The sequence below is a fragment of the Syngnathus floridae genome, chromosome 16 (assembly GCF_059516105.1).
Source record: "Syngnathus floridae isolate MCC-2025c chromosome 16, RoL_Sflo_1.0, whole genome shotgun sequence".
In the NCBI taxonomy this organism is placed as follows: Eukaryota; Metazoa; Chordata; class Actinopteri; order Syngnathiformes; family Syngnathidae; genus Syngnathus; species Syngnathus floridae.
The window spans coordinates 1,405,363-1,431,024 of NC_142428.1; the positions used below are offsets into that span (position 1 = coordinate 1,405,363).

The following is a 25,662-nucleotide window of genomic DNA, read 5'->3' on the forward strand; positions in this document are numbered from 1 at the left end:
ACAACAGTTGTCACGTCACAATAACAATAGTTTTCATTAAAAGTAGGGTTACTGGGAGCCAGGCAACCTATTATTAGTGGAAATAAATAGCCCTGTCATCGCAATATTTGCAGATTTAATACAACTAAACAATGGTTGGCAGTCACGTTTGCTTGTTTTTAACAGTGGCTATCTGGGTGAAGTATGTTGTATCCAGAGAATTTTAATTGGATTAAGTTATCCGTGCGGCGATATGCTGCCTGAGGCTCTGCATGCAAATCAAGCATTCAATTCAACATGATAAATGGATCACAGTCAAAGCAGTGAGTAAACACCACGAATAACAAATTCTAATTCAGGTCCAGCGCCAGACAGACAAGTTGCCGTCCTCTAAGTAGCAGTCTGGGCCAGTCAAGCGCTTAAGTACAATGAGGTCAAGACTTCCTGGGTTTTACCTGCTGTCATTTTCAACCTCTGACCCCCTGACCGATTTAACAGGATAACCGAAGCACTCCTGACGTTGTTGACAGCCGCTCTACGGAACATGACAAAAAGCCCATTAGACGTATCAGCTATAAAATTTGTCTCCACTTACTCCAACAAAGGACTGTTTATGTTGATGAGTGAGAGCTAAAAAAATGGCAAAGCCAGGTTCTGCAATATTCTTGCATTTCTCTAGGGATTGTCATCCTTGTCTTTTATGCATAAGCCAGGTCTCGATCCTTACTAGCAAATGACTCTAACAAATGTTTACACAGGTCAAGACTTTAGAAGAGTTGAAAGAGAGAGAGGGGCGAGGGGAAACACCTCATCCTGGTTTTGCTATTTATATCATTACTGGTCTTGTGATTTGAACCAAAACATACCAAAGATGCGCTTGCAAATTCATTAGTGCTCAATTGCGGCCACACTTCCTGCAGACTGGTTTCACTGCAGCCACCCTCAGTTACTGATAGAGAGCGTTGGATAACTCACTGAACTCACCACTATTGATTGTTTTTATTTCAAAACATTTGAGTTTCCATGTGGTGTGTTTATATGTTCAATCAATCAAATGTCAGGTAAGATGATACCTTTCCAACACATGCAATGACTTCATTCTTCCCAACCACAAAACATGCCCCAAGGTTGATCCAACTCTTGCGAGATTGTGCTTACGTGCTCAAGAAAGGGATCAAGCGCAAAGTGAGAACATCTCAACACAAATTGCCAGAACGCATCACTTCATCACCCATCACAAAAAAAAAAAAAAGCGATAATACATTGTTTCTCTTGTCCCCTTCTTCCACCATGTTGATGGAGGGGGGGACAAGTCCAAACCGGTTCTAACGTGGATGGGAGGCCGGTTTCAGCTGGCTATGTTGCCATAGCAACGAGCTCCCTATAAATTCAGGACGGGACATCCGCTGCTTCCAGTTCTCCTTCAGTCTCGGCCAAGTAGAGGAGTATCGCAGGCTGCGGCTCCGTTGTCTGGAGGAAAAACCTTTCTTTTTTTACGCCCCAGCGGGTCTAATGGACAAACTCTTTGTAAATGCTTTTTAAGGTAAGAAGTCAAATGTTGTGTGTTGGGTTTTTTGGTGGTACTTTTGTTGTACGGACATTTTAGCTAGCACGTGAGAATGAATGGGCTCTTAACACCCCCTGTGGTGACGTTTCCCCCCCCACTTGAAATTCGACGGCTTACTGATCATCAAACATTATGAAATGTGAGGATTGATTAGAAAGTTAAAGTAAGACTGTTACTGGGTACCTGCAGTTCATTGCTTTCTAGTTAACCGTCAGTGGACACTTCTTGGGAATTAGGCGTTAACCTGGTAAGAATGACGTGTTGAATTTTTTCTTTTCTTTCGTAATTGCTTTAATGAAGCGTGCAATGTGAGTCACGGATAAGATCACCTCTCGTGTTAAGGGGACAGCAGCCGCATGGCACGGAAAACGGAACCGGCATAGTGACGTTTACGTAATTCGTTCATCTTCCATTTGTTCGTTTTGATGTCGTTCAAAGATAAAGGGCGTAGCTTTTCGGCGATTGGAGGGAATCGATCCTGGGCGGAGCCAATTCTTTTTTTATTAAATGCGTGTCGAGTTCTACTGACTCAGTAAAGGTATTTTTCCACTATTGCGACGTTGCAAAACTCATCAGTGTACATTTGTTAGCCTTATTTGAATGGCTATTTGGTAAAACATATTCTTAGACTGCATATAGACAAAAGATGTTTCCTCCCTAAAATGAGGCAATCATTGTAAAAATGTCTTCTCTTTTCTCAGAATCATCACTCCAGGAGAATTCACTCTGATTGCTCAACAGGCCCTGGCCTTGAGGCTTATTTAAAGGGTTTTAACTTCACTGGTGAGCCACCTTGGGTCTCCTGCACCCGAAGAAATTCCATCGCTTTGTATTCAAGTAAGTGCTCCACTCCACTTTTTTTTGCCACATGCACAGTAGTCGACATTAACAATTACCGTAACACTCTTCCAGATTTCTGAGTGACCATTTAAAGGGCTTCTTGCAACCATGAATACGGCCGAGGTTGATTTCTCTTTCCTTGAAGAGGGTTTTTCTGCCAAGGATATTGTCGAGCAGAAGATCAATGAGTCATCCATGACTGTAAGTTTCTGTCCTGAGGGTAAACATGCTTGCTTTTGCTGCCCTTATTATGTGTGTCAAACCATTGTGCTCCCTCCCATCTTGCAGGATGACAGGGATGCCTTCTATGTGTGTGACCTGGGGGATGTTTTGAAGAAACACTTGCGTTGGGCAAGGGCACTTCCTCGTGTCGCTCCTTTCTATGCGGTCAAATGCAATGACAGCAGTGTTGTTTTGACAACATTGGCTTCACTGGGAACTGGTTTTGACTGTGCCAGCAAGGTGATTATTGGGGAAAGAGGTGACATGTGGATGGATTTTTCAGTAGCATTCATAAGATCTAGTGACAATTTGTTTCTCTTCCGCTCCCCCAGACCGAGATCCAGCTGGTTCAGTCTCTGGGAGTAGATCCGAGCAGAATCATCTACGCCAACCCTTGCAAGCAGGTGTCTCAGATCAAGTATGCTTCTGCCCACGGGGTCCAGATGATGACTTTTGACAGTGAAATGGAGCTGATGAAAGTTGCTCGCTGTCATAACAATGCCAAGTATGACTTTTACTCAACGCCGTTGAGCTTTGTGCCTTATTGGTCTCGTCCTCAACTCCTTTTTTGCATTCTTTTCCAGGTTGGTGCTGCGTATTGCCACTGATGACTCCAAGGCAGTTTGCCGCCTCAGTATCAAGTTTGGGGCCCAACTTAAAGCATGTCGAGGGCTTCTGGAGAGGGCCAAGGAACTGGCTTTGGATGTGATCGGAGTCAGCTTCCACGTCGGCAGTGGCTGCACTGATGCTGAGGCCTACAAGCAAGCTATTGCAGATGCCCGCTGTGTCTTTGATATCGGGGTGAGTGAAGACCGTAATACATTCATTAGATATGAGGTCCAAGGGATATTAATAGGTAAAGTGAGGACCCAAAAGTTTTAAATCGCGATGTGGCTTTTGTTGATTGAGTTAATTGTGTCTGGTGAAGTGCATTGTAAAAATGAACTCCCTACCTTTTCTAGCATGATCTGGGCTTCTGCATGAACCTTTTGGACATCGGAGGGGGTTTTCCTGGTTCCGAAGACACTGAGCTCAAATTTGAAGAGGTATCTTTCTTTTTTTGTTTCCATAGTCAAAGTTCTTGAGCGTCGACTTTGCCAAAGGTGTCTTATTTACCTGGCAAAACAATCTGACTATGTAGATCACTGCGGTAATCAACCCAGCCCTGGACAAATATTTCCCCGCTGACAGCGGCGTGAGGATCATCGCAGAACCGGGTCGCTTTTACGTGGCCTCGGCTTACACCCTGGTTGTTAACATTATCGCCAAAAAGGTCCTCATGGATGACGAGTCGGGTTCTGACGGTAAGTTTGCAGTTTGTTTTTCCCCCCCCAGACATGCACCGCTATTTGCGACCTCTCGTCTCGGTGGTCAAATTTGAATTTCCTATTTTTGTGACAGAGGAAGATGAAGGTACGAGTGACAGAAGCCTCATGTACTATGTCAACGATGGAGTGTATGGATCCTTCAACTGTATTCTGTATGACCACGCTCATTGTCTGCCAACCTTGCACAAGGTAAGCTGAAAGCAAACTTGACTACTTGGCAAGAAGAGGACACCAACAGTGTTATTTTTGTGTGCTATACGTTCCTAGAAGTCCAAGCCAGATGAGGCCATGTATCCCTGCAGTATTTGGGGCCCAACATGCGATGGCCTTGACCGTATCGTGGAGCAGTGTAACCTGCCCGACATGCACGTTGGCGATTGGCTGCTCTTCGAGAACATGGGGGCCTACACTGTGGCTGCTTCTTCCACCTTCAATGGCTTCCAGAAGCCTGACATTCACTATGTCATTTCGCGGCCAGCTTGGTGAGTTATACAAGCTTGAATGTATGGCGCGGTGCAGAAGCTAATTTTATCTGCGGTCATGTTGCTGTTCTAGGCAACATGTGCAGCAAATCTGCTCCCAGGGCCTGCCGGTTCCTGCGGGCACCTGCACACTTGACGTTCCGGCCTGCTGTGGAAGAGAGAGTAACTTGGAGATTCCCGTTAAGCCCCCTCAGGCTCATGTGCTTTAAAGGCAACATGATTCACAAGAAATCATTTGCTTTTAATAAAGCAACAGGGTTTTTTTTTGTTTTTTCTTTTCCGTCTTGTGACAAATCTCGGCCAGTTATTTGGAGGAGAGAGGGATATAGTGTTGCAAACATTTCTATGTGGCGGTGAATAATTAGCTGGTTGCTTGGATGGTTTTATGAAATAATGGCTGCTATTAATGCATGTTGAATGGTTCCATCTTTTTTCATGTATAAAATAAACATTACATTGTCTTACTGTTCAGGAAGTAATGTCAAGTCTTAACATTCATTGCTGACTTGTTTCCATCAAACTTCTTGCTGAAACCAATCATTTTAATTCATGTGTAGTGTGTTAAAAATAAATCTTAACCTATACCATTTATCCACAGGGACTCAAAAGACACTACTGCCTCTCTCCTCCTCAGATCATTTAATTTAATTTTTGTGCTTATTTTCTGGAGAACGCAGAACATGTAGGTTGTAAAACGGATGGGATTGCAAATTCATGACGCTTTCCTATGGAAACTTGTTGAAGTTTTTGTATTTTTGTAATAAAGTGGTGCAGAACTGAATGATTTGTTGAATAAAAAATGTGTTCAAACTTCTTGATGGTTAATTCTGGCCACGTGTACAACCCTAAGACAAATGATTAAACAGCGCCGTCCCGTGGCTGAATGGTGCTACTGCTCTTAGGGGAACCGTAATTTTCTTAATTCTGTTGGACCACAATTAAAATTGAACATTTAATTTCCATTGGCTGATTTTCATAGAATTTTATTTATTACCTTTTCAAACAATTGCCTGAGTCAAGTTCTATCCATGATCACTATTATTTTTCATTAACAGAGGTATGAGTTCAGATCATTTAACAAGAGCAATCCCTTTCCTCTCATAATGCTTCCTGATATATTCCACGATGGCTTTCTCATCATTTATTTCCTTCTTAAACACCATAATGTAGCACTTGGGCGCCAAGTGACAGCAAAGAATGCTGTAGCTAGAAATGAGAATGGCAGCACTCTCAATGGCTTGTTTGTACGCCCCAAACAAATTGATGTAGATGGGGATGAAGAGGATCCAAACAATCAAATAGAGCAGCATGCTAACGGTGATCAAACTTGCATTTTTGTACAGATCTGGCAACTGCTTCCCTTTGAATGCAAACAGGAAACAAATAAGGGCCAATAGTGCATTGTAGGCTAACATGGCTATGAAGAATTCAATGGAGCCTTTATTGCACTGCAACAGGATGGTCCTGCTTAAATGCCTCTGTGTTGGATATGGAGGGTAAAGGAGGAGCCACGGCACACACAAAGCCACCTGGATCCCAGATATCACGGCCACCACAGCCACCGGCTGGTTGACCTTGTTCAAACAGGACTTGGTCTTCACATTAAACTGAAAACCCACTAAGATCTGCAACAGGTTTGCCAGAATACAGGAGATGCACAGAGAAAAGGCGATTCCAAAGAGCGGCATGCCAATCATGCAGGAGGCCGCTGTGGGTTTCCCCGGAAAGCTCAAGGTAAGGCCAAAACATGTTAGCAAAGAAAAGAGCTCCAAAAAGCACAAGTAGCCTCCCACAGCCTTCACGACGGGAGTGCCACAATGCATGGCAAACAAGACGGCAAACGCAAGCGTTAGAAGAATGCCCAAGGCTTCCAAAATACTCAACAAGATAATGAAGGGATCCGACCAGACCAGGAAGTCAATTTTTTTCTTCAAGCATTCATTCCTCTGTGGAGATGAATACTCGTTGTCTCGACAGCGTCTACACTCTGCACCTGAAGGAGCAAAAAAAAAAAAGGTAAGTACACCGCCTTGAAAAAAAATTGACATGATTGTGTCATGCATCAACATCTGCTCTGAGCATATTATTCAAACTCTTACTGAAGAAACAATCGCCCTCTAGGGGTGAGATGAAACCTCTACACTTACCTTGTTCTGTGGAATATTCTCCCTCAGCACATGGAACGCAATCACTGCAGCATTGCAACTTTACGTTCTGCTTCTTCAATTCTTGTCCAGGTTTGCATGTTTTAGAGCAATTGTAAGCTGTTAACTGTTTAAAAAGCCCAAAGAATCAGAAAGTAGGAGATCTAGTCATGATTTTTGGCCCATGATTAAAACTTACCTTTACACTATGCATTTTTCGCACAATGTCCTGTGGGACCAGCACTTTTCCATTTGGCCAGTATTCTCCAATGATTTGGATGATTTCATTTTGTGTCTTGTTCCAGTATAAAATGTCATATCCTAAACTGGGGTCGCCATTACTATCAAAAAATACATGGGTTGTTTCCACAGTGAAGTTGACCTTCTTTATCTCCATGAAAAGCTATAGAAAGAAAGATGAGCAAAAGTTAAGTATTGACCTTAAAGGTTTGTGATAAGAGTCGCTCGCGTTTGCATTGACAAATGTTTTCAATGCCATTGCTCTTGAGGAATGAATTTATCAGTTGTGGTTGAGAAGAATGAAGAAAATGTTTTTGAGAGACTTTTGACATGTTGACATTGAGAAGCCACTGGAAGGGCTTGAATTCACCAATGCTGCTTGTTATGACATTTTCCTGTTTGCTTCTTTAGCTACATAAAATCATTCAGGAAGAATTCTATCGGAAGCTTGCTTTTTAAAGATATAAACAGTCGTTGTAAAATGAAAAAAAAATACACCCATTACCTCCAAGGCTGTGAAGTCATTTTGACGTTTACACTTTTGATGGTCACATTCCATTAAGCGTCTGATCCCCTCAACGATGACTTGTACTGCTAAATAGATACTATAAGTTTCATCTTTATCCAAATGACTGGCCAAGCATTTTATATCCACACATTGACCAGTCTCTTGAATGCTATTTGTTAAAATACAACCTCTGTCTTCCCCTGACCCGTTGGAACAAAACGGGTAATGATTCAAATGATAATCCAGGATGCCGTTTGTTGTTCTGTTGAACATGGACATAAGGTAATCTTTAAATCCGGGCACGGCGTTCCGCTTGGAGTTGAATCCAAACACCTGGCCGGCCATCTCAATGCCAGGCAAAGTAGCTAGCATTGTCGAGGTGGACCAGGAATCACTTGCGATCCATGTTTTGTTCAGCTTGTGTTTTATAGCAGCCTCCAATATAATTTCAACATTGGGACCCTTGGTGAACATCACAATGGCCTCAGCAGTTGATTTGTTGATGTTATCCACAAGAGCCGCCAGCCTCTTGTGGGTTTTGGAATCGTTCTTGGAAAAATAACCGGGCAGAATGTCGATGAATTCAATGCAGACATCCTTCATCTCTCTGATGTTTTGCGAAATGCGATCGCTACCGTACTTCCCATACTCATCGTCACTGCCTACGATGGCCACCGACTTCCAGTTGAATTGTTTCACCAGCTCGGCGATGGCTTTTGTCTGATATTCGTCGCTGGATATTGTTCGCAGAAATGTGGGGAACTTCAACTTCCTGCTGAGAAGCTCGCTCGTTGATGCATAGCTAATCTGTGTTGTGGAAGAATAATCCTTGTTAGTACGTATTGCTGTGCAACGGTGATAGTTTGAAATAAGTATTTCACTTAAAGGCTCAGGTGTCAAACGCAAAGGCCTTGGACACCCGTCTGGCCCCCGGCACATCATTTTAGTTCACAAAAACAAACCTTCCTATTAAATCAGTACCAAATTTGCAAATTGCCTTCCTTTCACAAATGAATAGCATTGAAATCTTTTTACTTTGGAAATGGGGTATGATTCAAACTACAATGGCAACCAACCTGGGAAACTGAAGCCAGAGCGACAATCCGTGACACTGCGATCGAGACCTCGGAAAACCTTTCACCAACCACTGCCATCACTTTAGGTTGCGTTAACGTTGCGTTTTGGGGAGGCAAACATCTTTGAGGGTCAGACCAGCCCTTCACAAGCTCCAGACTGGCCCTGATGGCTAAGGTGACATCGGCGCACGTGTCGTAGATGTGGTAACCCAACGTGATGTTTGGTAGAAGTTTGCGTTGGTTCACTTCTCGAATGGCATATATCATCACTTGAGATTGTAGAAATATTTGGTAGCTATAGCTAAAAAAGATAGAAAGAATAATCATATCCGTATAAGCTACATACATACTTCAATGAGGTTGTACTTACTGGGTGCAGGAGATAGGTCCAGGTATTGAGGTTCTGTTCGTTTGTAAGTGAATTGGAAAAAGTCCTCCAATAATGATGTCACCTGGAAGGTATGCATTTAGCAAATTGTGCTCTTCTGATGGGACCACAGCCATTATACTTACAACTACACTAAAGAACAACATTATAACTAATGTGCCTTTACATGTGCTTCCCTTGCTAAAATATGAACAGATTCCAGGACAAAAGCCTTTTATTGTCACTTCCTCTCTTGGCAAGACAAGGTCTTTTGTATTGCCTGAGAGACTCGGTCGTGTCATGCAGAAGTTAAATAACAGGTAGCTAAAGCACAGGTATCAAAAGCAAGGCCCTGGGGTCACATCTGGACCACCACATCATTTAATGTGGCCCGTCAAGGGTTATATATACACATACAATGTATTTAATTTTTTGAATTAGCTATTTAAAAAAAAATCACTCACGTCCAGTAGAGGTCAGAATTGAAACATTTTAAACTAAAGCAATGAGAACCATACTTTGGGGAAAAAAATACTTTTTGCAGGCAACATTATTGATTACATCAACATTTGTTAGTTCAGGTTAGTTCAAGTGTGCTAAAACAAATCGACTCATTGCAACGTGATGGCGTCCATTCTTTCGATGCAATGCAGGGAACATTTTTTTGTCCTATTTAGAGAAATTATTAATTGAATGTTTACATGCTGTAAGTATCTTGATTGTTTAGAATTATAAAAATGTGAACAGCAATTTCTGACAATGTTAATGATTATTTTAAATGAATTCTAACATGATTCCTTGCCAGTATGATAAATGGACTTTAACTGTAACATATGCTGAGAGAACATGTTGTAAATACTATTTTTGCAAATAGAGGCACTGCACAAAAAATACAACTCCAATATTAGTATGTCCTTCCCCAGATTCACATCTGATTAATTAAGTCATCATTTTATAACTTTAATAACTTTTGCAATATTAAGCATAGTTAATTTTAGAATCATAACTCAACATTTAGGAGTAATATGACTAGTCCTGATTTTTTTAAATACTGTAGTCATATTTATTTATAGCTAAAAAGTACAAATGAAAGGAAGCTAGGTCTTGTGTGAGGTTACTCAATTTTGCACCTCCAGAAGTTTGTGCCTGCCCTTTCTCCTCCTTATCCTAGACTGGGCCTCAGATAGTCCACGCCCCATGGACCACATCCTATAAGAGGCTAAAATCAGACGGAGGTGCAGAGTGAAGGGTAAGCAGTATCGTCAGCGGGCATCATGAGCTCATTCATTTGGGGACTGGCCTGTGTCATTAGCATCCTGATCTCAGGAAGCTTGGGAAAGGTATCACCACAGATGTCCCCAAGGGTCAATGGCAGCTTGGAGAACGTCACATCTACTGAGCAAGCCTCTGAGGAAGCACGAAGCATTGAAATTTCCCAAGAGGTCCAAAAGGCAGACCAAAGCGTTCGGAGGTTGCCTCGACAGGATGCACGCAACAACTACCTGCCTCAGGGACGGCGGAACCTCATCTCAGCAAGTACGTTTTAATTTATTTTTATTCATTTATTATTATTGTTTATTTTTTTACCATCTCTTGCATATTTGCTGCTTATTGCATGTTTGTTTTTTTATTGTTACGTTACAATTTGGCATGAAGTGCTTTACTGTATAATGTGTTTTTCTGTTCTTTTGCATGATCTTTCTTCTCTTCATGGCATGAGTCAAACCTGAGCTTCTGCTGCTCTAACACGCCTTCCTTTACCCTTTCCCTCTTTCAAAAGCTGCTGACACTAATTCCAGGTTTTATCACTATCGGCCCTCTCATCAGCAACACAAAGCAGAAAAGCATCATGCTTCTCAGCTGTATGCTCAACATCCCAATTCTCCTGTATCCAGCAGAAGTGCCACAGGTACCCATAATTAGAATGTAGCATTGTCGACCAACAGAATTGCTTGCGGTATTTTATCACTCGTTGTCCATTCCAGACTCCGCTCATGCTCTTTTGTGACTGGATCTTGCATGCAAAGCCAACATTTGAGGTTTAATTCATACAACCCAAATGTTTGGAACTAATGCTTCATATTGTCTGAAAAAAAATAATAGAAGCAGACATTATGTATTCCCTTGTCCTGTTTTTTTTAACATGTTTGTTTTTTCCTTCAAATGTTTTCCAGTAACGTCATCATCAAACTGCAAGAACCGGCCAATAGATTTGGTTTTTATCGTCGACAGCTCCCGCAGCGTCCGCCCCGCCGAGTTTGAAAAGGCCAAGGAGTTCTTGATAGACATGGTGGACACCCTGGAGATTGGCTCCGACGCCACCCGAGTGGGCCTGGTCAATTATGCCAGCACGGTGAAGATTGAGTTTTATCTGAACACCTATTTTGACAAGCAAGCCTTAAAACATGCATTGGCCCGCGTTGAGCCTCTCGCTTCCGGCACCATGACTGGCGTAGCCATTAAGGCGGCCATGGACAAAGCTTTTGTTGCAGAGGCGGGGGCCCGAATCGGCTCCAGCAGCATCGCCAAAGTGGCCATTATACTAACTGATGGGAGACCCCAGGACCAGGTGGAAGAGGTGTCAGCGGCAGCTCGGGCGTCCGGCATTGAAATCTATGCGGTGGGAGTCGACCGAGCAGATCTGGGCTCACTCCGCCTCATGGCCAGCCAGCCTCTAGAGGACCACGTCTTCTACGTGGAGACGTACGGTGTCATAGAGAAGCTGACTGGCAAATTTAGGGAAACCTTATGTGGTAAGGATGATCTGGAGGGTGTGGATATTGGTGGTTTGGAAATAACACAAACTGACAGGGAAGACGGTTACGGGATAAAAAATGAGAATGACGATAAGAGAAAACACGGTATGTCAGATTTATCCCTCTTGATAAAAACTGTGATTATTAATGGGCAGCGCCATATTGTACAAGGCTCCATTTAAAGCTCAACAGTCTTCCTCTTTGTTAATTTCACAAGGGCAAGGTAAGCGTTTGGATGGTCCTCCTGAAATGTTCACTAACAGACACACATGCTATTGTACTTCAATGCATTCATTATGTACAATGGGCCCAAGTACTAACCATCCTCCAGAAGAAGACTAAGCTAGGATCACTCCTGGATCCGGCAATTTGGGGAACTTTAAAGTGGTCCGAACGGAATATGATGCTGCCTGTTAGTTTTCACAGCCTGTGCTGCTCTTGGCAAAGTGAGCTGCAGGTTTTGCCGCGTGCCCTTACTCATGCCCTGCTCATGCTCACGCTAAGCTGTGCAGGAATTAAACTCCGGCTGCTGCATTTTTTAAATCAGCCTTAATGGCTAATCCTGCCAGGCCAAATCTGTGTTTACTTAAGGTTTTACTTGAAAACTAATCTTTTATAAAATACCAAAAGCCATTTAAGTCCTCTTCCAAATTCCTTGAATTCATTTTTCAAAATAGTTTCAGCAAATATGATGTGACCAAGTGTTGTGGGTATTATTGTTATTTGTTGTGTTAATGTTCATTAATATCCAATATGGCGATCAACGATGCCATAAAGTTGTTTGTTAATCATATCAAACATCTGACCAGCCCAGCCGCTTATTAGCACCATAAACTCATGTGAGTGCTGCTACAAATTGTGAAATGGGGAAAAGACAGGCTTGATTATGTTCAAATTGACAAAAGAAAAGAAATATCAAAATAGCCAAATTGTCATTCCAAGATGTAGCAGCATTCAAAATTGGTTGCTCACGCAAGTCGCTCTGCTTCCTTTGTGGTGGCGGGATTTGCTTGCGGGGGGGGTTTGCATGTTGGGGTGGGGCTGGGGTCATGTCAAATGTCTGTGTCAAATTTGACACTAACTATCTGTTGCATGTCTTTGCTGGTGAGATGGTGAAATCTCCAATGCAACATCACCAATTTGCATGACTAATCAATCAATACTTATGATTGACTAATAAATACTAACTCTGATTATAAAATCAACTCATTTAAGCCAATCAGACATTTTCTTTCAGGAGTGGACGCATGCGCTCGCGGGCACAATTGCCAGCAGCTCTGCGTCAGCAACGGTAACTCTTACAACTGCCAGTGTTGGGCTGGTTACGTCTTGAACGCAGACAAGAGGACGTGTTCACGTAAGACTCTTCCCATTTCAAGGCTTGATTCAAAGCAACCAGTCACAACGTGAGACCATCTCATTGCAGGTCTGGACGCATGTGCCCGAGGACACGACTGCCAACATGTTTGTGTCAACAGCGGTGACTCTTACGTCTGCAGATGTGCATTGGGATACGTCCTGAATGCAGACCAGAAAACATGCTCACGTGAGTACATCATATTTGGTTTTATATCTTCTGGATGCCCAAATTTGCTGTCTTCTATTTTCTGCTGACCTCCACAGTGTCTGTGCAGCATTTTTGACACCCCAAATAAGAGCTATTGGTTTCTATTGGCGTCATGACATGCAAATCATTGGCGTCGGGGGAATTTGCCCCACGTCTCGTTCCAGGTTCAGATCCGTGCGCTGATGGACACGAATGCCAACACATTTGTATTGACAATGGCGACTCTTACATCTGTAAATGTCATCCTGGATACACATTGAATCCAGACAAAAAAACATGCTCACGTAAGAACTTTTGATTTTAGACATGGAGATGCATCTCAGGTTTGCCTGCCTTCAAGTGTATTTGAAATACAACGGCAATGATTTGTTCGGTTCCGTCACTGAGGTGAGCATTTATGTTGCAGGTATCATAACAGATCCGTGTGCCAGAGGTAATGACTGCCAACAAATCTGTGTCAACAATGGCAATTCCTATTACTGCAGATGTCAAGTAGGATACGTACTCAACGTGGATCGGAAAACGTGCTCACGTAAGAAACTGGGAACATGTCACTTTTTTTGCATTCCTCAACTGAGCACTTGAAGTTGTCTTTTTTCCAGGTCCGGACGCTTGTTCTCTTGGACACAACTGCGAGCATAATTGTGTCAACAGCGGAGATTCGTACATTTGCACGTGTCGTGCGGGATATGTTTTGAATGCAGATGGGAGAACATGCTCACGTAAGAAACGCTTTGTCATTTATGAAGTGAGAATTTCACAATTTATATGGGTTCCTCAACCGAGCACTTGAAGTCGGGCTGTCTTTTTTCCAGGTCCGGATGCTTGTGCTCTTGGACACAGCTGCCAGCACATTTGTGTCAACAGCGGAGATTCGTACATTTGCAAATGTCGTACGGGATACGTTTTGAATGCAGATCGGAGAACGTGCTCACGTAAGAAACCGCTTTTCATTTATGAAGTGAAGATTTGATACGTCATATGGTTTCCTCAACTGAGCCCTTGAAGTTGCGATGTCTTTTTTTCCAGGTCCGGATGCTTGTGCTCTTGGACACAACTGCCAGCATATTTGCATCAATAGCGGAGATTCGTACATTTGCAAGTGTCGTACGGGATATGTTTTGAATGCAGATGGGAGAACATGCTCACGTAAGAAACTGTCAAGACTGTCACTTTTTTTTTTTCCATATGAAGTGATGAGCACTTGAGTTCCTTAGAAGCTGGAGTGTGTCTTTTCCAGGTCCGGATGCTTGTGCTCTTGGACACAACTGCCAGCATATTTGTGTCAACAGCGGAGATTCGTTCATTTGCAAGTGTCGTACTGGATACATTTTGAATACAGATCGGAGAACGTGCTCACGTAAGAATGTTTTCTTTTTCAATATGCAGTACTGTTATGAGATCTAAACTTTTGCTTCACATTCACCAGTCGCACAATTGGTCACTATGTGTATCACAATTGCTAATGGACACAATCAAATGGATATTTTCTTCAACAATATGTTAAATACCGTCTGTATTTTGCATGATTTTTGTTTGTAAGTTGCACATGAGGGGGACACGACTGGACAATTTGACAGTGTTTGTCTTTTTGCAGTCCTGAAGAAGTGAGCAGTTGGCTGAAGTCATGACTACAATGTCCCAACGCCACTTTATGGAGATTTTAGCACTGCTCCATAATCAAGTGGACACTGGGACTTTTGTGGTGTGACCTCATAGAGAAGACTTTAGCATTGGATTAAACTTTCTTTTTTTTTTTCCTAGCATTTTTTACAAATGTGAACTGCATCTTTAAATTATGTACATTAACATGCAGTTGCAATTCAAAATGAATATTTTCAAACAGAATCTCCTAATCTAATGAGTAGGATTACACGATCATGATTGTTTCTTACCCATTCCATCGAAATGATTTTTAATATCCTGATCACCGATAACGCTTGATTATTGTTTGCAGAGGCTTAAAAAGAACTGGGCTGTGTCATGTGTTTCTCTATCACGCTGCATGACGTATTACAATTTGACGCTGCTTTGACCGCTCATACTTTTCTAATTCTTTCAGAAGAAATGAGGAGTGAAATAACGCAAGATGCCTGCAAGTGTGAAGCTCAGCTACTGTTCCAGAAAAAAGTGCAGACGACCATTCAAGACTTGAGCCGAAGACATATCCTTTTGTCATCTCATAGTTTTAAGAATGTTCTGCACAGCTTTACCTCTCCAGTTGTTTTCAGTTGTACTTTCTTAACTGTTAATCCACTGGATGACCTTTCAGAACGAATGACCCAGATTGAGGACCAGCAGCAGTATTAGGAGCTGCGATGATGTCACGGGACCAGCGTAGAATTTGTGAACTTGATTCTTTTGTAACTTTCCCGTGGAATTATTTGAAGTCATAGAAAAAGACACTAATAGCACTTTGGTTTTATATTAAAACCCCTATATTTACATTCAAAAGATGTGCATGTACGTGGTCATTCAGTCAATGCATTCATTGTTTTTTGAGCAGGTTTATTCTCAGAGGTCCACACCTGTGAGCAGAACATTGTCATTGTTGATGATTGTTCTCCTCCATTGGATCACAGCAATACTAAACCGAGAAAAGATCAAGTCGCATGTAGATGGCCTGCCTGTACATGGCTCAGTTACAGAATACTCTATGGTGCATTTCTTCTGTCTCTTGTCAACTTTAGAATAAGTTTCAATATATAGTTTAGTTTTATTTATGGCTGGAGTTAAGGTAGACATTTAAAGGAGAAAGGCTGAACTTTTATTATCATCAGCCCTGTTCAATTGTTTATGTAACCTCTTCAAAGTATGCTCATTGTAAGTACTGTATTTTCTGCTTTTGTCACTTAGATGGTTGTGAAGAATTTAGGATTTTGTACTGATTATGTGTAAACTGATGCCATGTACAAGAAATGTTTTAGTGACTTGGTGTTATTGGTGCTTCTTGAATAAATATTCTTAAACCATTTATCATCATGAATCATTTGTGCGTCTCTGACATGCAATTTGGAAAAAACACCCTCTTCTAATTCTTGCTCGGAAATACAAATCATTTTGTTGCTCATAAAACTACAAGTACCAGCTACATGGGGGACAAAAACTACAACTCCCAGAAACACACCGCACGGTGTACGGTTGCCACGGGCGACAGGAAAAGGCTACAGCGTCCATGCTACAGCTTGCAGGAAAACGTAACAAAACAGTTGAGTTTGGACACATTTCTCATGCATTGCAAGTAACGTCATAAATGTAATTATTGAAGATGATCGGATCATGTCTTTTGTGTTTCGTAAACGCTCAGTTTGCATCTACTTTGTCGTGCTAGCTTAGCTAGGAGCTACCGTTGCATGATTGCAGCAAAAAATGAAGAAAAAATGAGCATGTAGAGGTCGAACTATCTTCATTCAGACATTTTTACAAATGTGCTATTGTATATTATGCAGCTTTCGGTGGTCCTCTTTCCGATCGAATGGCGTGCATTGCAACTAACGTCTTGCTATTATGATCATGATTTGCACCGATCTGCCACGGTAAATGAATATTCAGCTTTTGCAATCCTAATTTTGATACGTCAGAGTTCAAAAATATAAACAACATGAAGTTCGGTGCAGTACATTCAACCACAATTATAAAAACGCTATTTAATCAATAACAATCTGAAATAATCATAACTGAAAAGGGTGCAGCTCCTGTCATAATTTGGAAGTGGTTAAAAAAAGATCCATTGTAATGTTTGTTTTCTTGTTGACGCCTGTCAGCTTGCCACACACTAGAGGCTTCAAAAGGAGATCATGTTTATCTACCTCAGCAAGAAGGTGAGCACTTACACTGAGAGTGGAAGAAATAAAAGCACAGGCTAATATAAGAGATGTCTTGTCTTTTTAGATTGCTATTCCCAACAGTATTCACTTGAAATGTGTCTCTTGGAACAAAGATCAGGGCTTTATTGCCTGTGGAGGGGATGATGGCCTCTTAAAAGTGCTCAAACTTGAAACTCAGACAGGTATGATTCCTGCAACCTGCAGTACATTTTGAGCTCCTTTTTGTGCTATGCTTAACTTGTCAAAGCAGCCAAATAGCAAAGTATTCCGTTTGTTGTTCACTTGCACATTGCAAATCGACATTTAACATGCGATTAAGTTGCTTTTTGAGACTGTTATGCAAGATCCCTGTGATTGAGATTTTAGATTTTGCCAAACAATAGTTCACACAGTGTGCAAGAAATCTTTTAAAACTCACCGAAAGCTTTTGGGTGCTTTCCGGGCACCTCTGTATCAGTCCCTGTAAGTACAACTGGTACCACTTCGTTCATTCCAAACAGACAAACAATAGTGAGATTCAATTCAGAAAGTATTGATGCTGACTTGGCTCCCCTTTTCTTTTCTTCCCCCACGTGACAGACGATGCCAAACTTAAGGGACTTGCTGCACCCAGTAATTTGTCAATGAACCAGACTTTGGGAGGGCACAGTGGTGAGTCAACATTAGATAACGAATTCAACAGTGGATGATGTGAGTGAGAAATGATAACACCATCTCTGGTCCATTTTCAGGTGCTGTACAAGTAGTCACTTGGAACGAACAGTACGAAAAACTAACAACCAGTGACCAGAATGGACTCATCATTGTATGGATGCTGTACAAAGGTGTGTGTAGCTTTTTCTGATAACCTCATTATGGAGTTGTACTCAATCATCTTTTCTCATTTCTTCTTTTTCCAAGGCGCATGGTACGAGGAAATGATCAATAATCGGAATAAATCGGTGGTGAGGAGCATGAGTTGGAATGCTGATGGTCAAAAGATCTGCATTGTGTATGAAGATGGGGCTGTCATTGTTGGCTCTGTAGATGGTAATAAAACGTTTTCAAATACAACAAACATACTTTGTTTTGGCAAAATCGGTGTAGCGTAAAATCCCGATCTGTCACATGACAGGGATTGTTTTGTTCCCATACTTGTGTGAGAATATGAGTTTGGATTAAGACTTTTTTTTTCTCCGTAGGTAACCGGATTTGGGGAAAGGAGCTGAAGGGAAATCAGCTTGCACATGTGGCATGGTCTCCAGACAGCAAGGTCTTGCTCTTTGGCATGGCCAATGGGGAAGTTCAAATCTTTGACAACCATGGCAATTTCATAGTGAGTGTATATAAACACAGGATATAAAGTGGAATCATCAAAAGTGGGCCTGGGTATCTTTCCTCGATACACAATACGAATATAATAAAAAATATAATACAATTTTTAAAAAATCGATACAGTATCAATATTTTGAACACACCCAGCAGAATCTCAGATTGTAAGCCTTTTCCGTTTGTGAGCGTAAAAGTAGAAACACTGCAGTGCATGCACACATGGCGGCTGTGGAAGCTGTCATCTCACATGGCCTTGTGAAGCCAGCTCACCAGTTGACACGAGAGGAAGAGTAAATATTAAGGCCAAACAACATCTTTGACTAGACTTGAATTTTGTTGATGTTGATGCTCCACCCGAAAGATGAAAAATAATCAACTCACATGTTTTACACCGGATTGGTTTGAAACCCTAACCTTGTGTCCAAAGTCAGTGGTGTTACCCAATAAGCTCTTCAGACCGCACAAATCCAATATTTAACCCAATCCACTGGGTCAAGATAATTAACCCAATTGGGTAGCGACCCAGCGGTTGGGTTTGAATGATCCAGCACTTCATAAATTTTATTGTTATTGCTAAAATGATGTTCCTTGAACTCAAAGACCTTTGTAGCCTGTGTGTTTGCTAATCTTCAATCCTTTGTTTTTCCAGATGAAACTGACCATCAGCTGCCTGACAAATGTGACAGGAGCAATCAGGATAGCAGGTATCCACTGGTACTCAGGAACTGGCGGTTACGTCGAACCCGACTGCCCGTGTCTCGCTATCTGTTTTCAAAATGGAAGATGTCAGATTATGCGCTACGAGACGGATGAAAGTAAGGCGCTCAAGCACAAAGACTGCAGATCTTTTTGCAGTTTGTAATGGTGACAATGAGTTATGCTGTTTTTTTTTTTTTCTGCAGACCCTGTGTGTATTGACACCACGATGAATGTGGTCAGTATTCAGTGGAACCATTGCGGTAGTGTGCTGGCAGTGGCTGGTTCCCTCAGAGCTTTGAACTCAGACGTAGAAATCAACGTGGTGCAGTTTTATACACCTTTCGGAGAGGTGAGGGCAACACGCTATTTCCGAGACAATTGCAATAAGCTTAGATCCCCCTACGTGTTGATTTTCCCACAGCACCTGAGAACCTTGAAAGTGCCGGGGAAACAGATGACAGGAGTTGCTTGGGAAGGAGGAGGCCTGCGGATTAGCCTGGCTGTCGATTCCTACATCTATTTTGCTAATATCAGACCAGATTACAAGGTAAACGACAGTTCCAGTTCTATCCCTCCAAGTAAAGATGAAACTGAGCATCTCTTTGTTTGTTTGTTTGTTTTTCTGACCAGTGGGGCTATTGTTGCAGCACAGTAGTCTATGCCTTCACAAAGCCAGAGCGTCAAGATTATTGTGTGGTTTTCTGGGACACTAAAAACAATGAAAAATGTGTCAAGTATGTCAAGAGCCTCATGTCCATCACCACATCAGGGGACTTCTGCACCCTGGCCAGCAAGGCTGATGACACCCAGTTGCAGGTACAGCTTAAAAAAAACACCTGTGCTAGACCTAAATGAATTTGTTAGATGAATCACATTTTTATGTATGGCTCACATTTGTATTTGATCAAATAGTATGCCATAGAAAATGTTAATTCTGAAAGGAAAGGTTGTGCCGCTAATATGTTTGGGTGTACTCATTTATGTTGAGCACTAAGCAGCTTTTACTTATTCTTTGGCATGCAGGGAAACGCTGAGTCAGACGCCGAGAGTCATGCAAAGGTAATGTCACGCAAAATAAAAGCATATAATAAAGAATACAAGTGAACTTGTTGTAACAATTCCTGTTTTTCAGTATGTCCTTATTCTTTGCAACTCAATCGGGACTCCATTGGACTCCAAGTACATCGATATATGTGAGTTCTTTTGAGTGTTTTGTAACTTGAAATCACCCAAAGAGCAGGATGTTGATTAATGACTTCAAGTCTACGTTAGAGCTCGCACCTCACGTATGGAAAAGAAAAAAAAAAGTGGCCGTCGCTCCGTCTCCTGCCGCCCACAATCCCAACTCTCACCGGCTCGCAGCAGTCTGTGGCCAATAGTCAATGAGGAGTGGGCGTCCCAAATTTTCAACATTCCCTTTCTGCGTGGCATTGCTGACTGTTTGCTGATGAGCCCAAGCCAAAAGTTCAAAGTCTGGACATTTGAAAGGCGCTCGTCAAAAATAGCTCAATCCATGAAGCAGCTCTTTCTGTTTTTCTGTTGTTGTTTTTTTTTTGCATGTGACAATGCTAGCTCAAATATATAGCACCGGCTAAACAAATATTTCCACATGTACTTCTCCAAATAAAACTGCCCACTAATTATTTCCTTGATTAGGTCCATTGTTTGTGACCATGACCAGGACACATGTGATCGCTGCATCTAAAGAGGCTTTCTACTTGTGGCAATACAGAGTCGCAAATAAATTAACTGCCTTGGAGATCAACCAAGTAACCAGAACTAAGAAAGAGGGAAGGGAAAGGTGAGTTTATTGATTGATTTCTATTTTTTGTTACAGGACCGTCAATGTGTATCTTGAAAAGATGGCCTCGGGTTTACCTAATACACTCGTGCCAAGACTGACGGTACATACCAAGCTAGTCATGGAAAGTTACAGGAAGGCAAGATAACCACACACCTCCAGTCTGGGAGGCACTGTCTGAAATCTGAATAGAATTCATTCATCTTCATCCACTGCCACAGAGACTCCAGACAGTCACCTCAGTGCAAGCGTCTGATTTGCTCTCACTTCCTGTCTTTTTTTTTTAGGCTGTATCACATTGACAGCAGTCCAACTGGAGTCAATGACAATGGAGAGGACTTTGCAAAAGCCTTCACAGTAAGTGACATTGGGCCTCATTCATCAGCAAACCATTCTTCTTCCGCTTAAAATAGTTGTGCGCTGAATGTAAAAGTTTATCAAAATTTGCAACAACAAAAAAATCCCATCAAAAGTGCACTCATGTGTACTTGTACTTTTTTTTTTTTTAAGGCAACGAGAGATCCCATATGTTGCATCACAGCAACGGATAATACTTTGATGATGGTAGGTACATCTCTGCTTTGGCTACAATTCTCTCAATAATATTAAATGGCGTCCACGACCCAGGAGAAACCAAAAGTGCCCTGCAATCTTTACAAGTAAACGTAATTTGACCTCTGAACCTTTGAACGTCCAATTGTTCAGTGTTTCGGTCATCTTTGAACAACTTTTTTTTTCCTCACAAGTCGATAAAGGGGAAAGTTCAAGTGTTTCATCCATAAATCGACTGCTTCATGGTTCAACAGTCAGTGCCATCGAGAGGAGTCAAAAAATACAACTGGTTTATGAAGCAAATTTGAAGCTTCATTTCCCCATCACTGCTGATATCACTGACTAATATTTGCGTGTGCGTTCCAGGGCCGTGAATCAGGTGTTATCCACAGATATAGCCTGCCAAATGTTGTTCTCATCCAGAAATACACTATGAACAGAGCCCATCATCTTTCTTTAAACTGCAACTCCAGGCAAGCTCTGATTGTACTTGCTGGGCAAGAATATTTTGACTGCGCACCTATTTCGTCAGAACTAACCGCTCTTCATTTCTTTCAGTCGGCTGGCCGTTATTGACATCTCAGGCGTGCTAACTTTGCTGGACATGGAGATTCAGGCGTCCTCAGGCGATGCCCCTGGCAATCCGGTCTCAGGTGGGGATCCATCAAAGCTTGAACGCAAAGATGTTTGGGATATGAAGTGGGCAAAGGACAACCCTGATCTGTTTGCCATGATGGAAAAGACCAGGATGTATGTCTTCAGGAATTTAGACCCAGAGGTGAGTAAATGATTGCTTTTATCGATGATGAGTTTATGGTTCCTCCTAATTACTGTTCTGTTTGTCCTTTGGGAGCACAGGAACCCATCCAAACATCTGGATATATCTGCAGCTTTGAGGACCTGGAAATCAAATCTGTCCTGCTTGATGAAATCATGAAGGTAAAAAAAATGTGATTGTTCTGCTCATCAATAATTTTACAATATGTGTTTACATGTCTCAACTCTTTGGACTTCTACCAATATACTAATCATTTAAATGTGTTACGGTTCTATGCAGGACCCAGAGAGACCCAATAAAGACAATCTCATCAACTTTGAAATCCGTTCTTTGAGAGACAGCCGCGCTCTCATCGAAAAAGTGGGAATCACGGATGCTTCACAGTTCATTGAGGATAATCCACACCCAAGACTCTGGTGAAAATAATAATCATGACATTAAATGTATTTATTGCACATGATTGTTAATTTCACAAAATTCCAAATATAGAAATATATACTAATCCACGGCTTATGCCTTTCATGGACACGCCAGGCGTCTGCTGGCTGAGGCGGCGCTCCAACAACTGGACTTGAAGACGGCTGAGCAGGCATTCGTCCGCTGCAAAGACAACCAGGGTATTGAGTTTGTCAAGCGGCTGGGCAACCTGCAGAGTGAGCCCATGAAACAGGCGGAGGTGGCGGCTTACTTCAGCAGCTTTGAGGAAGCCGAGCGCATGTACTTGGACATGGACCGCAGGTATAGTATCTTTGTTGGAGTAAGACATTTCTTTCTTTTTTCCTCTTCCTTATTTGATTACATTGTCTGATATCCACTTCCAGGGACCTCGCTATTAGTCTTCGGATGAAATTGGGAGACTGGTTCCGAGTGCTCCAGCTGCTTAAAACTGGCTCTGGGGACTGTGATGACGCTCTCCTGGAGCAGGCCTACAATGCGATCGGAGACTACTTTGCTGACAGACAAAAGTGGTACTGGCAATTTGAAAGAATTTGCTTTTTAGTGTTCTCACAATGTGTTTTGGTTAACTATAACGTAATTGAGTCAAAGCGTTGGCTTCTTCCTCTTTGAAGGGTCAACGCGGTGCAGTACTACGTTCAAGGACGCCACCAGGAGAAGTTAGCAGAATGCTACTACATGTTGGAGGACTATGAGAACCTTGAGAAGTTGACCAATTCGCTATCAGAAAATCACAAGCTTTTGCCGGTAAGACAAATGTGAAGGCCAGACTTTGCACAAATATTTGGAGTGATGGACATTTGCCACTCTGATGCTTTAGGAGATTGGCCAGATGTTTACCACCGTGGGCATGTGTGAACAAGCCGTGAATGCTTACCTTAAATGCAACCAGGCCAAGGCTGCTGTTGACACGTGTGTCCATCTGAACCAGGTGAGAGACGCCCGCCCAGCCCACTCTGGCTTCTTGCTGTCCTCCCACATACGTCCGCTTGATGAGTGATATCTAGTCTGGCCGTGCGAATGCTGCCCTTGCACATTGCCGTTAAAATGCTCGATCGATGAAGTGTGGATATAGATGGAGAATGTCAAATAATAGTCTTCTTCTATTTCAGTGGAACAAAGCAGTGGAACTTGCCAGAAACCACAACATGAGGGAGATTAAACCTCTTCTGTCCAAATACGCTTCACATCTTCTTGAGAAGAACAAAATACTAGAGGCAGTAGAATTGTATCAGAAGGCTCACCATTTTCTGGATGCAGCTAAACTCATGTTTAAGGTATATGCAGGTGTAATTGTTGTGAAAAAGTATTTGTTGGTGTGAGAATCCAGAAGATGCCCAGTGTGGCCATCTCTCAATCATGCTTTTGTGTGGTTTGTTCCCAGATAGCAGATGAGGAGGCCAAGAAAAGGACTCGCCCGCTGCGGGTGAAGAAGCTGTATGTGCTGGCTGCTCGGCTGGTAGAAAACCATCAAGAGCAGAAGAAGACGTTGCAACAGAGTAAAGCCAAGGGCAAGAAGTCAGAGGTAGAAAAATACACTTTTCTTTTGGAATACCATGTCAAAATGTGACCCCATGGCTTATTATCAGGCAACCTTTGCACTCGCCGGACTCCTCGAGGAAGACACCACGTCTTCGGACAATCGCGTTCTCGACAACGCGTGGCGAGGAGCGGAGGCGTATCACTTTTTCTTGCTCGCTCAAAGGCAGCTGTATGAAGGCTACACGGAGAATGCCATGCACACAGGTAAACAACAAGGTTCTCCTCCTCTGCACACTTTATTCTGGATGCTGCCTTTCAAGGAAAAAGATCAGACAGTCTGACTTAAAGAGTACCAATGCGTAAAAGGCCACTTGCCTGCTAGATTGTGGAAAGGTGAAGTTCATGTTACCTATCAGGAGGATGAGAAAATTTGATCCTGACAAGGCATGGAAAAAATAAAAATAAACAAGATGGAACCTTTGCTATCATCGCAATCAAGCCAAAGCGGCATAGTTAATATTAACATCATGTTTCAAGCCCTTCATCTCCGCGAATATGAGGACATCATCCCTGCGGTGGAGATCTACTCCCTCCTCGCCATCTGCTCATCGGCCAGCCGGGCCTTCGGGACGTGCTCGCAGGCCTTCATCAAGCTGGAGGCCTTGGAGAGCGTGGACCCGGAGCAGCGGCTGATCTATGAGGACTTGGCCTTGGAGATCTTCACCAAGCACGTGCCAAAAGACAGCCGCAGGCTGGAGCTTGACATGGAAGGGTGAGGAAAACAAAAGTCTGTCTTATGATCGGATCCAGCTCTTTCCGTTCTTTGCATTTTCTTGTGTTACTCTTTCTGTCTTTACAGGACGTCAGAAAAGTTACCCACCTGCATAGTGAGCGGTCTTCCTATTCAGGACCGGCAGTTGTGGATGTGCAGTGTGTGCAAGCACTGTGCTCAAAGCAACGAGATCAGTAAATATAACTACTGCCCGCTTTGTCACTCGAGTGTGGGCTGAAGGTCTTTTCACAACTTTTGTCAACTAAATTTTCACCCGAGAGACTCAATTATACTTTTCTATTAATTATATGATGTATCGCAGCTTCATATTTCCTTTTCTCTTTTTCAAACTTTGATCACAGGTGGCTTCAAAGTGTACAGAGAAATGGACTTTTTGATCCACAATTCATGAATGACAATACCAGTCACGGGCAATGAATAATTGTACAATAATGCAATGTAAATATGCTATGTTAGAATGGAATCAAACCTCAATTGACATTTATTATTTTCTTAAATACATGAATGTATATACTATTATAGCTCTTTTATATAAAAACGAAATGATCAGACAAACGGAATCAATATTGAATTTGCTCTTTTTGCATCTGTTGTCCGTCTGACACGCCTTACTATAATTTCTCACTGCACTGTCCCATCTCAAACGGTCCTTGGGTGCTATCTGCTGGCAGGAGATGGTCGCTACTGTATATTCACCGCCGAACATCACAGTTCAACGTGCTTTTATTGTCTTAGCGTCCGCAATATTTGGTACACACACTTTAATTTGCATTTGGTGATGTGTCCATGCAGTAACCATGCACTGTGTGTCTTATGAAGTGCTGCCTCCATGAGTGAAAATGCTTTTGCGGTGAACCTTGTTGTTTGTCATTTGCAAATTCAGACAT

At 42.3% G+C, this 25,662-nt stretch overlaps 4 protein-coding genes across 12 annotated transcripts; 3 read left to right on the forward strand and 1 right to left on the reverse strand.

Moving 5' to 3' along the window:
* The first annotated feature begins 1,363 nt into the window (after window positions 1-1,363).
* Window positions 1,364-5,231, forward strand: odc1 (ornithine decarboxylase 1). Its single transcript, XM_088400861.1, has 11 exons — window positions 1,364-1,522; window positions 2,248-2,383; window positions 2,459-2,587; window positions 2,675-2,848; window positions 2,941-3,113; window positions 3,193-3,409; window positions 3,571-3,654; window positions 3,750-3,912; window positions 4,010-4,125; window positions 4,204-4,418; window positions 4,492-5,231. The coding sequence occupies exons 3-11, from the start codon at window positions 2,495-2,497 to the stop codon at window positions 4,625-4,627; spliced, it is 1,371 nt and encodes a 456-aa protein (XP_088256987.1). The 5' UTR covers window positions 1,364-1,522; window positions 2,248-2,383; window positions 2,459-2,494; the 3' UTR covers window positions 4,628-5,231.
* A 163-nt stretch (window positions 5,232-5,394) lies between these two features.
* On the reverse strand, window positions 5,395-9,029 carry LOC148384852 (G protein-coupled receptor family C group 6 member A-like). Its single transcript, XM_088400851.1, has 6 exons — window positions 8,757-9,029; window positions 8,387-8,687; window positions 7,308-8,117; window positions 6,762-6,965; window positions 6,566-6,689; window positions 5,395-6,411 (listed from the first exon to the last, which is right to left on the reverse strand). The coding sequence occupies exons 1-6, from the start codon at window positions 8,918-8,920 to the stop codon at window positions 5,489-5,491; spliced, it is 2,526 nt and encodes an 841-aa protein (XP_088256977.1). The 5' UTR covers window positions 8,921-9,029; the 3' UTR covers window positions 5,395-5,488.
* On the forward strand, window positions 5,510-16,050 carry LOC148384853 (uncharacterized). 8 transcript variants are annotated; one of them, XM_088400859.1, is made up of 15 exons: window positions 5,510-6,434; window positions 9,890-10,002; window positions 10,066-10,289; window positions 10,581-10,662; window positions 10,928-11,506; window positions 12,747-12,866; window positions 12,936-13,055; window positions 13,241-13,360; window positions 13,483-13,608; window positions 13,679-13,798; window positions 13,892-14,011; window positions 14,106-14,225; window positions 14,317-14,436; window positions 15,139-15,238; window positions 15,332-16,050. In XM_088400859.1, exons 3-15 carry the CDS (start codon window positions 10,122-10,124, stop codon window positions 15,384-15,386), a joined length of 1,950 nt encoding a protein of 649 aa, XP_088256985.1. In that variant the 5' UTR covers window positions 5,510-6,434; window positions 9,890-10,002; window positions 10,066-10,121; the 3' UTR covers window positions 15,387-16,050. The 8 variants fall into 8 exon arrangements, with proteins under 8 accessions (XP_088256985.1, XP_088256982.1, XP_088256986.1 ...); XM_088400856.1 differs by having other exon boundaries at window positions 10,080-10,289; window positions 10,534-10,662; XM_088400860.1 differs by having other exon boundaries at window positions 10,080-10,289.
* Window positions 16,051-16,161: 111 nt separating this feature from the next.
* wdr35 (WD repeat domain 35) lies at window positions 16,162-25,335 on the forward strand. 2 transcript variants are annotated; one of them, XM_088401464.1, is made up of 29 exons: window positions 16,162-16,284; window positions 16,841-16,897; window positions 16,968-17,085; window positions 17,483-17,554; window positions 17,635-17,727; window positions 17,804-17,932; window positions 18,085-18,218; window positions 18,864-19,029; window positions 19,117-19,262; window positions 19,335-19,460; window positions 19,544-19,729; window positions 19,937-19,972; window positions 20,046-20,106; window positions 20,570-20,714; window positions 21,002-21,071; window positions 21,225-21,278; window positions 21,633-21,739; window positions 21,825-22,044; window positions 22,125-22,205; window positions 22,324-22,460; window positions 22,579-22,782; window positions 22,866-23,012; window positions 23,115-23,247; window positions 23,321-23,431; window positions 23,613-23,777; window positions 23,885-24,025; window positions 24,090-24,246; window positions 24,520-24,754; window positions 24,842-25,335. In XM_088401464.1, the coding sequence occupies exons 2-29, from the start codon at window positions 16,874-16,876 to the stop codon at window positions 24,990-24,992; spliced, it is 3,549 nt and encodes a 1,182-aa protein (XP_088257590.1). In that variant the 5' UTR covers window positions 16,162-16,284; window positions 16,841-16,873; the 3' UTR covers window positions 24,993-25,335. The 2 variants fall into 2 exon arrangements, with proteins under 2 accessions (XP_088257590.1, XP_088257591.1); XM_088401465.1 differs by lacking the exon at window positions 16,162-16,284 and adding an exon at window positions 16,347-16,612.
* Window positions 25,336-25,662: the final 327 nt, after the last annotated feature.